This window comes from Lissotriton vulgaris, unplaced genomic scaffold, assembly GCF_964263255.1.
Source record: "Lissotriton vulgaris unplaced genomic scaffold, aLisVul1.2 SCAFFOLD_1285, whole genome shotgun sequence".
Taxonomy (NCBI): domain Eukaryota; kingdom Metazoa; phylum Chordata; class Amphibia; order Caudata; family Salamandridae; genus Lissotriton; species Lissotriton vulgaris.
In genome coordinates this window covers 45,345-62,196 of record NW_028248729.1, presented here as the reverse complement: position 1 = coordinate 62,196, position 16,852 = coordinate 45,345, and the positions used below count along the sequence as shown (strand labels likewise).

At 40.7% G+C, this 16,852-nt stretch overlaps 1 protein-coding gene across 1 annotated transcript in view; it reads right to left on the bottom strand.

The window, feature by feature from the left end:
- Positions 1-8,477: 8,477 nt before the first annotated feature.
- The window catches only part of LOC147663842 (uncharacterized), a 41,453-nt gene continuing 33,078 nt past the window's right edge, over positions 8,478-16,852 (bottom strand). Inside the window, exon 2 of the mRNA XM_086950162.1 lies at positions 8,478-13,033. Coding sequence (XP_086806288.1) covers positions 10,869-12,335 — 1,467 coding nt within the window. The 5' untranslated portion in view covers positions 12,336-13,033 and the 3' untranslated portion in view covers positions 8,478-10,868. The remainder of the gene's footprint in view (positions 13,034-16,852) is intronic.

Genomic DNA, 16,852 nt, shown 5'->3' with positions numbered 1-16,852 from the left:
GTACATTTATATTGTAAACTGGAGCAGTTCCACTCTAATTTAGGCATTTTTTCCTGAGTCATGACCCTTAGAACTGTGTCAAATGGCACTACGAGTTGCTTCCAGATTTATTGATTTCCCCCATTTAAACATATCAAATAATCATGCCTATTTATAACACCATTATTTATATGTTTTATCTCCTTATAGAGTTTGACTATAGAGGGTCCCTCCCAACCCCTCGCTAATTCTAGCGATTCACTTGGTGAAACTCAGTGAGTGAGATTTCCTTGCTCAGCATTAGTGGGTGCATTTGATTGAAATGGATTTTGGTGATGGTAAAAGTGTTTCCTGAGTGTTATGTGGTGTGGACACTGTTCCATGATGAATGTTTAGACCGATTTGGACGCGATGCTTGAAATATTATTCCAGTAGGGTACTGTGAGCTTTGAGGTGGTGCGTGGATGTGGTGCAAAGAGGGAAGAAGCACCCGGGGGGTTGGATTTTCCACTCCCTGATACTTTGCGGAGGATCAAATGAAATCTAGTAATAATTCCCTCCCCTCCGTGTGCTTTTCCCACAGATTACGAAGTGTGTGTGAAATAGGGAACCCCATGTTGGAAGTAATGCATTGAATAGATACCTAAGCCTGGATCAGAGGGTACTACGTTTTGGGATCCGGAGAGTCCTGATGAATGCCGGGGTGACCTGACAGTGTGGGCACGATTTAAATGCCAGAACATGTTGATGCTTTGGCAGTAAGGAGGGGTGAAGGAATCTTAATCTTTTCCTGTCATCACCATATTTCATGTTTTAAAAACAAGCCAGACGACCCAGGAATACAGTTTCGAGTGTGTACACATCCAAGCTAGTTTTAACCTTCGCTAGCTGCTCTTTTCTTCAGTGTTCCCAAATTTGTATTGTTTGTTTTGTTTTCCTCTCCCCTTTGCTCTACCCCAGGCGTTGGTCTGCGCAGGGGTGTTAGTAAGCAAGCCCAATGATGAACCATGTCACAATTTTGTGAGTGAGGGCAGTTTTTTCTCACTGAGCACGTGCCACCTTTTATTATCCACTTTCCCTCTCCTTTGTGTGTGTTGCAGTCATAAATTGGGGAGGTCGGAGTAGGGATGTCACCTCTCCCCCTTCCGGTTGTGTTAAAGTGAGTGCTGTCACCATCAGGGTGTGTACAGTGGCTCATGACCATGAATCATGCAGGGTGGTGTTGGCTGCACCACAGGCCCGGGAGTCCACGGCGAGTTGTTGCAGGCTGGCCATGCATAGGGTCCGTCTGTTGCAGCAGCGCCAGTGTTTCGTTGTAGAAGTAAGTACCTGAGAGCCAGCATTCATCCGTCTTCATATAACCTTGTGCCATATCTGTTATTTACTTTTAAAAGACTATCCATACACATCTACCAAGGTTTCAGGTTGCTATGTGTGACATTTTCATAATATCAGTGTAATTATAAGAGACATTTCAATGACTACGAGTGACACTATCTCTTTCACCACTGACCAGAGTCACCCGACGTCACTGGCACGGCCAAAGACACTTCTGATGCAGACAGATAAAAAATTAGCATTTGAACGTGGCATTTCTTGAGACCAGTTGTGAATAGCCCCGTAGCTTGTCTGTAAAAATGTCGTAATCAAGGTGTGTGAATAAAAGTAGTCTTTATTGGATAACAAGCAGGTACATCTTCTCCATGTCAGAGACGTCACAGTTCGGAGATGGAGTTGGGTTCACGGCGTTCTCAGCGCGGAGCCCAGCAAGAGAACACTCGCTCCATTTAAAGAATGCACCAAGTAAACGAACACTGTACAGGTACAGTTGCAAATGACCCGTTGGATCCTTATCTCGATCACCAGGTTTTAATTAAAGCAGCATCCACTTCATTTACCATGCTCCAAGATTCATTCAAGGATGTTAAAAGTGACACTTTAAATTAAATACTGCACACTATTCCGGATATATCGGAAGAAATGAAAAGAACCACTTAATCCTTTTTCATATGGTTCGTAATGAAGCACCAACCAGCTCTTTTTGCTCTCCACGTTTCAGTCAGGAATGGTCAACAGATTATTGCTCAAATATCCGACTTATCCACAGAAATTTCCGTTTAAAAATCAAAAGCTACACGAGGTTCACTGTATATTATGTCAGATATATTCATTAAAAATCAGACGCAATCCAAATTCCATGCGCTTCTCATATTAAACGCTTCGCTTGTAAGTCTGTTATGTTTTAAGCACTCCCACGCACAATTTAAACGTTCCTACTTACTTGAGGAAATCAATGCTAGGAGTTCTGACTTCAACGCGGTTTAAAATTTGAAGAGAAGGTTTCTTAAATTCCTTGACTAGAGAAGACGAATGAACGAATGAAGGTAAATGTGTCCATGTAAAATAATTATGATTAAAAATTGCCAGTCCACGTGGGTTCTTAATTCATCTGCTTGTTATCTTCGTATCCCATCCTAAGTCGCCAAAATGTAAAGATGTCGTAATCAAGGTGTATGAATAAAAGTAGTCTTTATTGGATAACAAGCAGTTACATCTTCTCCATGTCAGTTTCTCCCTTCAACTAACTTCCAACCACCGATTCTAGAATCTCGCAGCATTGCATCATCCCGTACCATGGAACCAGGCAACTAGAAGGATGCATTACGCAAGACACCACATTGTCCCATTTATCCTCAGTGAAATGTTTGCTCTATGTTTCCTCCCATGTTCTACATTTGTATCACCTGGTATAATTCAGTCACAGCCTTCCATCCAGTGACGAACCTATAGGTGGGCTTACTGGTGGGCTTTTAGTAGGGTATTTGTGACACATAAAATAAAGGCATTTTTTACTTAGAAAAATCATGAGTATCCCACCAGAATCAGGTCTGTTGATATGTATGTTTCTGTTCATTGGTCAGCGCATTCTGTCATGTTGACTTCCGTTAATTTCGACCTTCCTTGAAGCATGCCATGGTACTTGTGTGTCCTTCCACTGTTTGGGTTGTGGGATCTACTTTTCCCTGCTACCTTGATGTCTGCTTATAAACACTTTTAGCCTCACAGGGATACTCGGTGTGAATGTATTTCGTTAGCAGAGGCTTTTTTTTCTCTTTTTAAAACTTCATTTAATAGTTTTCTTTTAATGACATTCACATATATATTTTAAACTTGCCTTGTAACTATGCCCTTAACAGATGCACATCCAGACCACATTCTTTAAATACTTTTCTCAACATGCTTTGTTTATTTCTTAATTTCAATCACACTTACACTATAAACTCTCCCTGTGACTGTATGTCACTAACAGATGCACATCCTGGACGCATACAGTTCTGTCAACCATTTAAAAACAATTTTCATATAATATATTTTTATAGACTTGAATTGCAACAGATTTTTACTTTTAAATATATATACATACACAGCTAACTAGACTTATAAAGATACATCTTACCCCCACACCCATACTACCAACCTGACGTAAGAAAATAAAGAGCTATAACGCAGCCAGTGCTTGACACGTCAGAGCTCTTTTTTCCTAACTGTACTATTTGGTTTAGTTTTTCGTGAAATCGGTTGATGTTTGCACACTTTCGAGACAACAGTGTTGCGTAACAAAAGTGGTTTTCATAAACTGATATATGGTTTCATTGTCTGCTATACGATAACTTACGTTTGTTTGACGGACTCAATATATTTTCAAAAGCTCACAAAGTATTGCAATATGTTCTTTCATTATCTTTTCCTTTCATCATTTTAAGTGACCTTACTGTTGCAAAGAACCTGAAATATAAGTAAAAGCATTAGTTAGAGGCTCCTACGGTGAGCGGGCCTGAGCCATCTTTATGAAACTGAAAAGAACTCAACTAGTTGTGGAGACAGTCCGTGACTGCTGCGCTCTGAGCTGTGTCACTTTCACAATTGCTTTAGGAGCTCCCAGCTGTGAAGTTACTTTGTGCAGCTGGGTGCATACAGGGAAATGCAGAGCAGCCTCTCAGCTAAACTAACAGTTACGGGCTGAATGAAGACGTGCGTTTGGCGTCCTGTGCTGCAGGAGCCAGTACTGGTTACATAGCACGTTGAAGATGCAGTCCCTCCTCCTCCCTCAGCAGACAACAGGTCTCCTGGGATTTGTAGTCCCTTTACCAGGCAGCTGCAGTGGTGTGGCGTCCAGGACTGCATTTGTAAGTCTTGCACTATATAGCGTGTAGAAGATGTGGCCCCTCCTCCTCCATCAGCAGACAAATAGTTCTCCTGGGACTAATAGTCCCTTTAGCAGGCAGTCTGTTGATTGACAATTAATGGTTGCCACAATGGGGTGCTCTCCAGACCAGGCCGAATGGGGCTTTACGGGTGGTCAGTCATAGCTCCGAACCTGTGCTTTCCTGTCTCCTCTGAGTCCGTACTCTTGCATGGAGACGTACTGACTGAGTTGTTACTACTTTGGCCTTTTACCATAGGAGAGCAGAGCCACAGAAAGCACAGTCCTTAGAGACTGCCCTTCCTTAGGGGCGAAAGCCAAGCTAAGGTGTCAAGCACAGGAAATACATGCCTACTAAGAAACACTTGGTTTCGGGTCCAAGAGTTCCTTTGCTATCAGTCCACTCTCTCAAACTCAGTTGCCTTTTGCAGCACCTTTAGTACTACAGCTGCTTCCAGGCCTCCTCCCTGTCACGCTGGTTTTCTCTCTTCCTACAATGTAGGATACAGAGTTGGTATACATAATACCCTACCAAGTGTCTTTTCAGACACTGAAAGCCTCAACCTTATTAAATACAGCATTACTCCTCCACCCCTGTCATTTATAGTCATAATGCGGTCCTTGTTGTTCAGAAATAAAGACTTGATAATAATTATGTGTTTGTCGGAAGACCGAGGACGTTATCCTGACAATATATGTGTACATTAATTAAAGGTATACTTATCTACACTAATCGTAGGTTGAGACATTTTGCAATGATTAATGATACACAATCTTACATTGATTCAGCACAAGTATTGTCAATTAAATTAACCTATAAGAAACAGGTATAGAAAATATCCCCTTGTTAGGATTTCTCTTTTAGCAGAGTTAATATTTTTTTACTAGAAGTTAGGAGAAGGAAACCATTTTTAAGATTCAAAGACCTCTTTTTTTAATGAGATAAATTAACAAAAGGAAACTGTTCCGTTTAATAGAACTAGTATCTCTATTCTAAAGAGTTAGTGGATGTTTAGGGATCGAGCAAAATATATTATTGTTTAAGTCAATTGCTTTATGGAGAAATATTAAATATGAATGGTTATTTATTTACCAGAGACAAATCCTGTGAAATAACCTTTAGTGTCATATTGTACTGAGAAAATAATTAAATAAAATGTGCACAGGTTTAAAAGAATATCATTTAAGTGATCAATATAATCGTGTGGAAATGTACTATGAATGTATACTATATATTTGCGATGTTATTCTCATTAACAATTGTTTTGATATCTTGAATGGTTTTCATGTTCTCTTTTTGAGTGATAATTGACATCTTAATTATAAAATGTTATGTGAAGCAAAGTAAAACATATGATAACTGTCCGTCTATCTGTCTTTTTTTGGATAGAAAATATTGTTTATGATAACCCAATAATCATGTAAATAATATTGTTGTGTTGCATAAACTAGGGCTCTGGCCAAGCTGAATAGGCTTTGGCTTTCCCACCCATGGGTGCCTGGCCGAAGTTCAGTGCTCCATTGCTTAAACTTAAACAGAATTTCAAGTTATTGAACCCCCATACAACCTCATTGGGCATACGTGCCGGTGTGGTGTCTGTGCTTTCTTGGTTACTAACAGTTCTGTGAAGAGTTCAGGGAGGCAGTGGTAATTCGAACCCAATTTTGTTCTTTAGCATAGCACTCACAAGTACTGTACTAAGAAAAGACACTATATATGTTTTAAAGTGTTTATTTCGACTGTCTAAGCCTGTTGCTTAGTACACGAGTAATAACCACACAGAATATAATTAGAACAGCACTCATGTATGTTACTAGCAGCATGAATAATATGAACATTTGTAACAAGAGTAGAATGTTCATAGGAGCTTAGCAACTGGAAGACTACTTCTATGTGCTACACTACGAGAGTTTGGCATAGCTAACTTGCCAGTAGAGTTTCTTGGGACTCAGCAAACTGCATACCTGCTCACATTGGAGAAGCTGTGACTATAAGACTGAAGTTGAGAAAGTGTTCCCTAGGAAGGAAAACACACATCAGCTGGGCTTAACTCTGCTCCTCTCTGATTGGCTCTCAGCATAGGACCGGAGGCTGCAGTCGTCTGGCAGGAGCTCTTGCCATAACCCGGGATGAAGATCTCTCTAATTCAGTGCTCAATTCATGAGTGTTAACCACTGAATTTTACTCTACATTGGGGGACTTCCCATTAATCCGAGACGTAACTGCTATGAACCAGCATGATAAAAATATGTAAAACAAGACAACATATATATTTTTCACATTCACTGTCAGACCTTGAAAGGCAGATATCATGGAGCTGGTAGCATACTTGTGTCGCCTTGTGTGGTAGCAAAGTTATTGTTTGGATACATTGAAACAGTCATGAGTTCCCCGAAAGATAATGACATGCCGCATACCGACCAAACACAGACAGGATAACGTGTTGGGAGTTTACAACAGTTGTGTGTCTAGTTATCTATTTGGAAAACTATTATTGTCTGTAATAACCATATAATCATGTAAACAATGTTTAGGTAATATATATATTTGTAGTTTTGTGATTGAAGATTGTTGTAATTAATATATATGTGCTTTCAGAATGTTATAGATTAAATGTTCTCTGAAAACTGGACCTTACATTGTGAAGCATGTAAATAAAACAAAATGCACTCCCGAAAAATACTTTATAACCTCTTTTAAGGCTCTAACAGTAGATGTATTACTGTTTGAAACAAGACGGTAGGGTCATACTGGCTGGGCTGGTTGAAGTACATGCAGGGTCACTGGCTCTCGCAGACTGTTTCTTTCATTTTCCTAAATAGCCTGTTTTAAGATTCAAATGTTAAAGACACAATACATTCGAGCAGCGGTTCTTAATCTTTTCAACTCTGAAGCCCCCCATGAATTCATTACTGTAATCCAGTAATTATTGGATGCCGGGACCTTCGGCCTAAGCTATTTTTTGACAATACTCAAAAATATAGACACAGGAATACATGAAACACGATCTCAAATATTGAAATCTTTTGTTTAATTCACAATCAAATATTGAAAAAGGTTCACAATTTTCAGTTTTGCTTCTTCATTCAAACCTACTTTATTAATTTGTATTCATTCATTTTAATAATATTTAATTTTGTAAAAACGTTTGCAGACCCACTGTGTAGGTCCCTAGGATCACAGGTTGTGAACCACTGCATCACAGAACTAATTAGTGAGGCACAATACATATAAAAGGGAGGCAAACCACTATCCACAAATTTAAAGATAGTCAACTGAGTGTATTTAGGGAATGTTACCATATCATAACATTTGATATTTCGGCAAAGGAGGTCTAATTTTTTAATAGGCAAATTACTAGATGCTCCTCCACAGTTTTCCCATCAACAAAGTGTGGTGTATACAATGGTTGATCTACGTGTGTTCACCATTCTGTACGACTTACAAGAAGACGCTAGGTAGCTTAATATATTTGCTACAATAGTGACAGCAGCCAGCAGAAAATAGATAGGATCCCAGGTGGCTCTGCAGTCGGCAGTAAACAGATAGGATCTCAGGTAGAAGGTGGACACTATAACACCGCAGCCAGCAGCAAACCAATAGGATCTCAGGTAGAAGGTGGTCACTATGATGCCGCAGTCGGCAGCAACCTTATAGTTTACATACGTCTTTATGCAGACGAAGAAGGCTGTACACTACTTCTACACATAATATGATTCAACAGCACAGCCACGGAGGATGGCACACTGCTTTTATACGCAAAAAACACAGTTGATGGACAGAATAAAGAACAATGTCATACATTCACCCCAGTACAAGGATCTAGGCATAAATCCATCGTTTTTTGCACTCCACACCACCCTGGGTTAGACACTGGCTATATGCCAATCAGCTCTGACCCTGTGCCTCATGGGAACAGTCCAGTCCGAACTACTAAGACATGTCTGCTTTTATACAACATTTAATGCAACAGTAGAGCCTTGGCGGACGGCACACTGGTTTTGCACATCGGACACAATGTTGCAAACTTCCAACAAAGTTGTCTAAGGAAGAATGAATTATAAAAATAAATTGGAGAATTTTGGAAGTTGGTTATTCCCCTCTGTTTGAATTGAGGTCAGAACCTCAGGAACCCTCACAACAATGACCGACATAGCTGGGGCCGTTGGTGTACGTACATTAGACCATTTGTCCTACTTATGGTAGACATTCTGACCTACTTGCTTCTCCTCAGGAACATTATGGCTGTCTGAAACAGAAAAAAAATAGGAAAAAATTACCCAGACTCCCTTGTAAAAGCTCTCAGTGTATCAAGTACAGAATTTATTGATTTTACAAAAAGCAAAAGCAAACTCTCACTTTAGGAGTAAAACAAAAACGTCTGCTGGGCACCCGTAATAAACATGGCAGTCACTCAGCAAACTTTAGGTGCTTTTATAATTTAGGGAATAAATCACATTTAAGATCTCCTATACAATCAGCAGGCTAATACCATGAATTCAAATACATTGTTGTTTTATTACATACATTTCATATTAATATGTAAAATCTAGTTATCATTGTGTACATTTCATAGCCTCATGATTGTTCTTGCTGTATCATAATTTCGTTCATGTTAATTTCAAAGTAAACTGAGTTTGATCCTGGTACACACGTCTGTAGTGTGGATTTTAAAGGCTTTTTGGATGTCCATACATAGGTGCTTTTTGAATGTTTGGTTATGTGTCATTAATACAGATTTCTAAAGTATTGGGTTTCAAATTTCTTATTCCACTAATGGCCATACAAACCACTTGTTCAGTTTAGAACGTGTTGCTGATAACGTGAAAGTAAAGTGTGTTTGGCCCTGGAGCAAACCCCTGTAGTGTGTTATGTATAAGGATGGGTGTGCTGAAGAGCAGTCTCGTTCCTGTTCCTGAGTGGCTGTGTGGTGATGATGATGATGGTCGGCAGCAGGAAGAGCATCCTAGACACTACCATTTGTTAAAATGAACTCAGTGGAAAGCACTTATTTCTACTATCTTTGGCTACTGGAGATGTATCCTCTCTTCTGATGTGCATATTATATCAGTGAACTCCTTCCTCTAAGCAAGGCTGGGCCATGAGAACACTGTTTATTTGGCAGCTCCAGCAACACAGAAGCACATTACAGATGATTCAGAACGCTACGGTCTATCTTATTTGTGGTCGGAGGACGTCCCAACTGCATCACAAAGTTTCACTGCTTGCGCACGAGGCACCACATACTTTTTATGTCCATTCATTCACTTGCAGTTTATATAACAAGAGTTTCTTTTTACTTGTAAAAACAAACCTGAATATCATTTGTGTCAAAAATCTGTATCTTTTGTGTTCCTTTACTTCTAAATCCATTTTTTGTTCCAGAGACAAGGTTCAAGAAATGTAAAGTAGGGAGTCGATAGTTCTGGACTGTAAGAGCTGGAATTCTTTACTGTTCAAGATTCTTTACTTAACTGTCAAGCTTTTAGAAACGTATTAAGAACTAAACTTTTCGTCAGCTCTCTCTGGGATCATTACTTTCGTCATCATGCACGGATTCTGTCCTTTGACCAGTTAGGAGTTGGTTGGTTGATTCTCTGTAAATATGAAAGGTCTAAAATATATTCATATCAAATGAATCTGGCCGTGAATCACTTACAGTCAGTGGTGAGCCAGCAAATTTCTCAAGGGTCCAGCTTGATTTTGGACATCTCTGGGGAAGTGCCACTATGGTGGGTGCATTAACAGATGCATGTGATGAGTGAAATTAGCATCATGTATCCCAACTCAGTGCTTCGGAGGTAAATGTTGTGCGCTGCAAGCATTAACTCTCAGAGTTACAGGTCACAATTTCCTACTTTGACTTCTTGTGCCCTTGGGCGTTGTTCTCTTGCACCTGTCATTGAACCAGTTATTGCACAAAATGTCCAAACACCAAAATCAGCTAGAAATATTCTCCAGTCTGTGCTTGGTAAACTTATTCATGTGTGTTGTGTTTATAGGTGTTATCACTAATCCCAGTAGTTAGCTGAAAACCCTTCCGTCAAACACTTCCACATCCACTACAATGGTATGGTTACTCTCCTGTTTGTGTTTGTGTAGTGCACTTGAATGGCATTTCCCCTAACTGGGTTCGCTGGAGATTTCCTAATGTTGAAGGGGCACTAAAACTACTTCCTCATTCACTGCAGTGGTAGAGTTTTCACCTGTGTGTGTATGCTGAGGGTTCCTTAATGCTGAGTAAAAACTAAAAATACTTCCACATTCACTGAAGTGGTAGGGGTTTATCACCTGTGTGTGTTTGTTGATGTCTTTGTATTTCTGATAATTGACTAAAGCACTTAACACACTCACTACACTTGAAAGTTTTTTCCCCAGTGAGTGTTCGCTGATTATTCTTAAATTTTGAGGAACGACTAAACTATTTCCACATTCATTACAATCAGATGGTTTATACCCTGTGTGTGTTCGCTGATGTCTCTGCAGAATTGATAACAGACTAATGCTCTTCATACATTCACGGCGCTGTAATGGCTTTTCCCCTGTCTGTGTTCGCTGATGACTTCTGAGATTTGAGGAATCACTAAAACTACTTCCACATTCATTGCAATGGTATGTTTTTTCCCCAGTGTGTGTTCGTTTATGTTTTTGTAGGCCAATAACTGACTGAAGCTCTTCACACATTTACTGCAATGCTATGTTACTTTTCCTGTGTGTTCGTTGATGTCTTCGAAGATTTGATACATCAATGAATCTCTTTACACATTTATTGCAATGGTATGGTTTTTCCCCAGTGTGTGTTCGCTGATGTGTTTGGAGTTCTGATAACCGACTGAAGCTCTTCACACATTCAGTGCAATGGTATGGTTTTTCCCCAGTATGTGTTCGCTGATGAATCCTGAGATTTGAGGAATCACTAAAACTACTTCCACATTCACTGCAATGGTATGGTTTTTCCCCAGTATGTGTTCGCTGATGTCTTTGTAGGTGTGATAACCGACAGAAGCTCTTCACACATTCAGTGCAATGGTATGGTTTTTCCCCAGTATGTGTTCGCTGATGGCTTTGTAGGTGTGATAACCGCCAGAAGCTCTTCACACATTCAGTGCAATGGTATGGTTTTTCCCCTGTGTGTGTTTGCTGATGACTTTGAAGAATTGATAACTGACTGAATATCTTCAGACATTCACAGCAATGGTATGGTTTTTCCCCAGTATGTGTTTGCTGATTGCTTTGTAGGTGTGATAACCGACAGAAGCTCTTCACACATTCATTGTAATGGTATGGTTTTTCCCCAGTGTGTGTTCGCTGATGAACTTGGAGTTGTGATAAATAACTGAAGCTCTTCACACATTCATTGCAATGGTATGGTTTTTCCCCAGTGTGTGTTCGCTGATGGCTTTGTAGGTGTGATAACCGACAGAAGTTCTTCACACATTCAGTACAATGGTATGGTTTTTCTCCTGAGTGTGTTTGCTGATGTCTTTGAAGATTTGATAACTGACTGAATGCCTTCCCACATTCATTGCAATGGTATGGTTTTTCCCCTGTGTGTGTTCGCTGATGAATCCTGAGATTTGAGGAATCACTAAAACTACTTCCACATTCATTGCAATGGTATGGTTTTTCCCCAGTGTGCGTTCGCTGATGTATGTTGAGGTGTGATAACCGACTGAAGCTCTTCACACATTCACTGCAATGGTATGATTTTTCCCCTGTGTGTGTTCGCTGATGAATCCTGAGATTTGAGGAATCACTAAAACTACTTCCACATTCATTGCAATGGTATGGTTTTTCCCCAGTGTGCGTTCGCTGATGTATGTTGAGGTGTGATAACCGACTGAAGCTCTTCACACATTCACTGCAATGGTATGGTTTTTCCCCTGTGTGAGTTCGCTGATTATCTTTTAGGAGTGTTAACTGATTAAAGTTCTTCACACATTCATTGCAATTGCACGTTGCTTTTCCTTTGTGAGTTTGCTGATGGTTCTTTAGTAGCGATGACAAACTAAAGCTCTTGCTGCTTTTGAATGATTTTTCTTTCTTGGTTAGTGTCTCTGGGTCAGGTTTATATTTGTCTGCATCCCATGACTGCGTTTCCTGAGGAGCTAACATGGCTGATAGAGCACTTGTGTTATTTTCACATTCCATGTATGTGTGTGGTATTTTGGATGGTTGATTTCAGATTTCACAATGAAATACAAGACTCTCTAACTATATATATTATAATTGTTGCAAGTAAAGCTTCTTTGTAGGTGGTTTATTTATTTCTTTATTTATCAAATGTCTTTAGATTGCGGAATGGTTTTGCATATTTATGAGTGAAGATCAGTCTTCCTTCTGGTCGAAGCAAATTGGGACAGTCTGTTGTAGATCAGAGAACCTCTCTTTCCTTTACCGTTCAGTTGTCAGGCTCCACTCCCTTGTGGTTTTCTCTTGTTCCAGTGGTTTGGCCAGAAAGAGTTTACAATACACCTAGCGTTCTGAATGGTGGTCTGCCATCATTACAGGAAGCAGAGCAATGCTGTATCTACCTCATACCGAACACCTATATCAAAGCTGGTGGTGGATGCTTGTTTATACAGGAATTGGTTTGTCATTGTTGTTGCCTTAATTTTCGAGAGGTCATTTCTTAGTCCTGTTGCGTGGAGGTGCACAGCTCAGACTCTTGCATCCACTGAACTGCTCTGGACAGCCTCTTCCAGGATATATCAGTTTATCTTCAGGTTCCTCAGTCTCTCTGCAGATCTTTTTCTAAATATTGGAGCTCATTATTTCTAACCATTTTTTTCAGATTTGAACGATTATTGACATTATTCACGATCATTTGTGCATTCAAGGCTGGTTTCCTGTTGGATGTAAAGAGATTTAAAATCACTAAATGGAAATGTCAGAGAATGTGAATACACAATATTTAACTAGTTGTAAAAGACATCTGGTCATTACCATTTATGAAAGTTACCAAGAGACATTTCACCATACACAGATATTTAACTAAATGTTCTATAGAACATGTCACATTTTACTTATTTCAGAAAAGGAGGTGATTTTCAGGTGTTCTCACAGTAACTTAGTACAGAAAGAGCACACAAGGAGTGCCCACTTACTAGAGGTACAGCTTTACAAGATGCACATGCTGATTTCATTTAAATAAGAAGGGATTGTGTAAGAAAAGATGGATCAGAATGTGTTGCTGTCACTTCAGTTTTAGAAATTGTATAACAGCAGCAACCCTTTCAAGACTATATGACAAAGAAAACTCTTCAGGAAGTATATAATGAAGGTAACGCTCCAGGAAGTATATATTAATGGCAAAGCTCCAGGAAGTATATAACAAATGTAGCTCCATTCACACTCTTCTTGACAGTACTCTCCAGTTCACACTGGAGCAGCTGAAGTTCTAACTCCTGTCTTTACTTTTCTGTTTGTTAAGTTATCTTTGCCACATTCCTAGGGATGGTTCAAGCATTTGTTGCAATATTGAAGCATTTATTGTAGAGATTCCATCACAACCAGTAATATACATGCAATATCTCTGCTGCCAATACGTGTCTGCTTTTTGTCTTTTTCTACCTTACCAGGGTATCGGAATTAATGTCTTCCGTTTGGTGCCAGCATGCTTCTCAGTCAGGGGATGGAGCATTGGCAGAGTGGGACAAGATGCCCATTGCTTTCAGGTGAGCGCAGCATTACACCGTTGGGAATTTCTTAAAATCAGCTTTACCATATCACTGTTCATCTCCTTCAATACTCCCTTATGTCTGTGTGCTCGCTCTGCAGGGTTCATTGACAGCTAAAGCAGGGGTGTGACTCGATAAACACATATGATAGACAAACCCCATAGTTGGCAGTAGAAGGATCAAAAGCGTCTTTAGAGAAGCTCGCCGGGACATAAAAACGGAGGAAGTGCACAGGTAGCTACAGAGGAGACAAACATGTAGATAGATGCTCCATTTCGGGTCTATTTCAGGCTTTTACTGGGCTGGGAATTGGTGTGCACTGTATCTTAATCCTGCAAAACACACAAGATGATGGACGGAATGTTGCAAAATGGCAAAACATTCACCCCCAGTCACAGATCTGGGTTTGATCCATCGTTATTTTGCTCACCAAGCCACCCCAGTACAGACATGGCCACATGCAAATCAGTCTTGACCCTGTGCCTCGTGGAAATAGTCCAGCCCGAACTACCAAGCCATGTCTTCCCTGGACCGGAATCAAGCATCCTAGGGCCGGTTTCTGGCTATCAGCAGTCTTCAGCCAGGATCGCTTGACTCCAGTGGCGTAGTGCGAATGGGACCCACGTCTGGGCATACCCTTCCCACATAGGGTTAACAGCAAAACACACAAGATGATGGACGGAATGTTGCACAATGGCAAAACATTCACCCCCTGTCACAGATCTGGGTTTAATCAATCGTTATTTTGCTCACCAAGCCACCCCAGTTCAGACATGGCCATCTGCAAATCAGTCTTGACCTTGTGCCTCATGGGAACAGTATGCTCAATAAGCCACTGGAGTCAAGCTATCCTGGCTGAAGACGGCTGATAGCCAGAAACTGGTCCTAGGATGCTTGATTCCATGTCTGAACTGGGGTGGCTTGGTGAGCAAAACAACAATGGATTAAACCCAGATCTGTGACTGGGGGTGAATGTTTTGCCATTGTGCAACATTCCGTCCATCACCTTGTGTGTTTTGCTGTTCACCCTATGTGGGAAGGGTATGTCCAGACGTGGGTTACATGCTCACTAAGCCACTGGAGTCAAGTTATCCTGGCTATAGACGGCTGATAGCCAGAAACCGGTCCTAGGATGCTTGATTCCGTCCAGGGAAGACTTGGCTCGGCAGTTCGGGCTGGACTGTTCCCGTGAGGCACAAGGTCAAGACTGATTTGCATATGGCCATGTCTGAACTGGGGTGGCTTGGTAAGCAAAATAACAATAGATTAAACCCAGATCTGTGAACGGTGGTGAATGTTTTGCCATTATGCAACATTCCGTCCATCATCTTGTGTGTTTTGCTGTATCTTAATCCTGCGGCTGATAAAGGCACTTGCTGCAAGGATGTTACCACTTTGACCCTTTACAAGAGGGAAGCAGAGCCTTAGAAAGCACAACACCTGAAGGCTGCCTGTCCTGAGGGGAAGGTGAGGGTCCAGATGTCAGACAATATCATCAAGGGACATAAAATGATCACTTGAAACACAGCGGCAGAGAGGCGAAATCGTCAACCCAGATGGAGAAGAGCCAGGTATTCCACTGTTTCTGGTTCAGTAAGTGGTATTGAACCTTTCTAAGGTTAGGAGGCATAGAATTCCATCGGGTCGGAGCTAAGACATGGAAGGAGAAACCTCCCGGTCTGGCTCTGCTGTGACATGGGATGTGGGCCAGGTTTAGATTGGTGGAGTGTAGTGTTCTGGAGGGCATGTAAAATCGCATCCCGGCAGCTAGGCTGAGACTGGGTACTCCTTGGATCTCTGTTTTTTATTAGTTAAGTCCTTAAACAGTTGTCGTGTATCCATTTGGCCAACGCCGATACACATTTTTTAGATTTGCCACAAAATCCAGTCGACTCTGCCGACAGGGAAATAATTAGCTGAGTGTCATCAGCATACAACACTATTGAGATATTCCAAAATGTTTCACTACCTCCGCCAGAGGTCTGATGTGAATATTAATAAGGGTAGAACTGAGCTCCGAACCCAGAGGGATGTCAGGAGTCAGTCCTCTTTGTGATGAGGCAAAAGGGGGGTATAACTTTACAAGACCACTCCTTTAAAAAGAAGGTAAACCAGGCCTGAACTTTGCCCTGTACCCCCAGGTCAGTGAAGCGAGTTAATATTATTGCATGAGAGACAGTGTCGAAGGCCGCACTTAAATCTAGGAGTATCAGAGCCTGGGATTTGCCAGCATCTGCAGTACTGCAAAGGGATTCAGTAACTGTTAAAAGAACAGTTTCGGTGCTGTATGATCTAAATCTATTTTGGGAATAATCTAATATTTTATATTGTTCAAATATTTTGGTTAGGAGGTTGTTCATATGTTTCTCCCCATCCTTGGACTGAAACGACAGAAGAGAAATGGGTTGATAGTTTTTGGCTAAGTGGCATTTAGCAAAGGCTTTTTTAGAAGACGGACAATTCTAGAAATATGGGTGTGACGCTCTCTTGAAATTCTAAAATATAATCAGGTTTAAATGGGTCATCCGGAGATCCAGATTTCACTTGAAGCATAAACGTGGAAATAGAATCTGTGTCAAGTAGAGCCAATTGGTCCAAGGGAGCCCATTGAGAGTGGTAGGTCCCTGTGTCAAGAGAGAAAAGTTTGACTGTTTTCTCACCCCTGTTAAAGTAAAGATAAAGATAACTGACCAATCTTGCTGCAGTGGCTGTTAGAAGCTTCCGCTAATCCAGGAGTTCACAATAGAGAAGATTTCCTTTGAAAGCTTGCTTCTGTTTTTGATTTGTCTGTAAATAATTCGACACAGGCTGTTTTATTCAGTGTCTGGTAGCATTTAATCGCTCTCAAGTATTGCATTCATACTGCAGCATCATAGGATTTGTGCCAAGCGCAATCTAGTTTTTTGAATTGTTTCTTTTATGAGCAATGCTTCATTGAACCAAACAACTGGGGGGCTGCTTCCTACTTTTATAGAGCTTGGCAGGAAT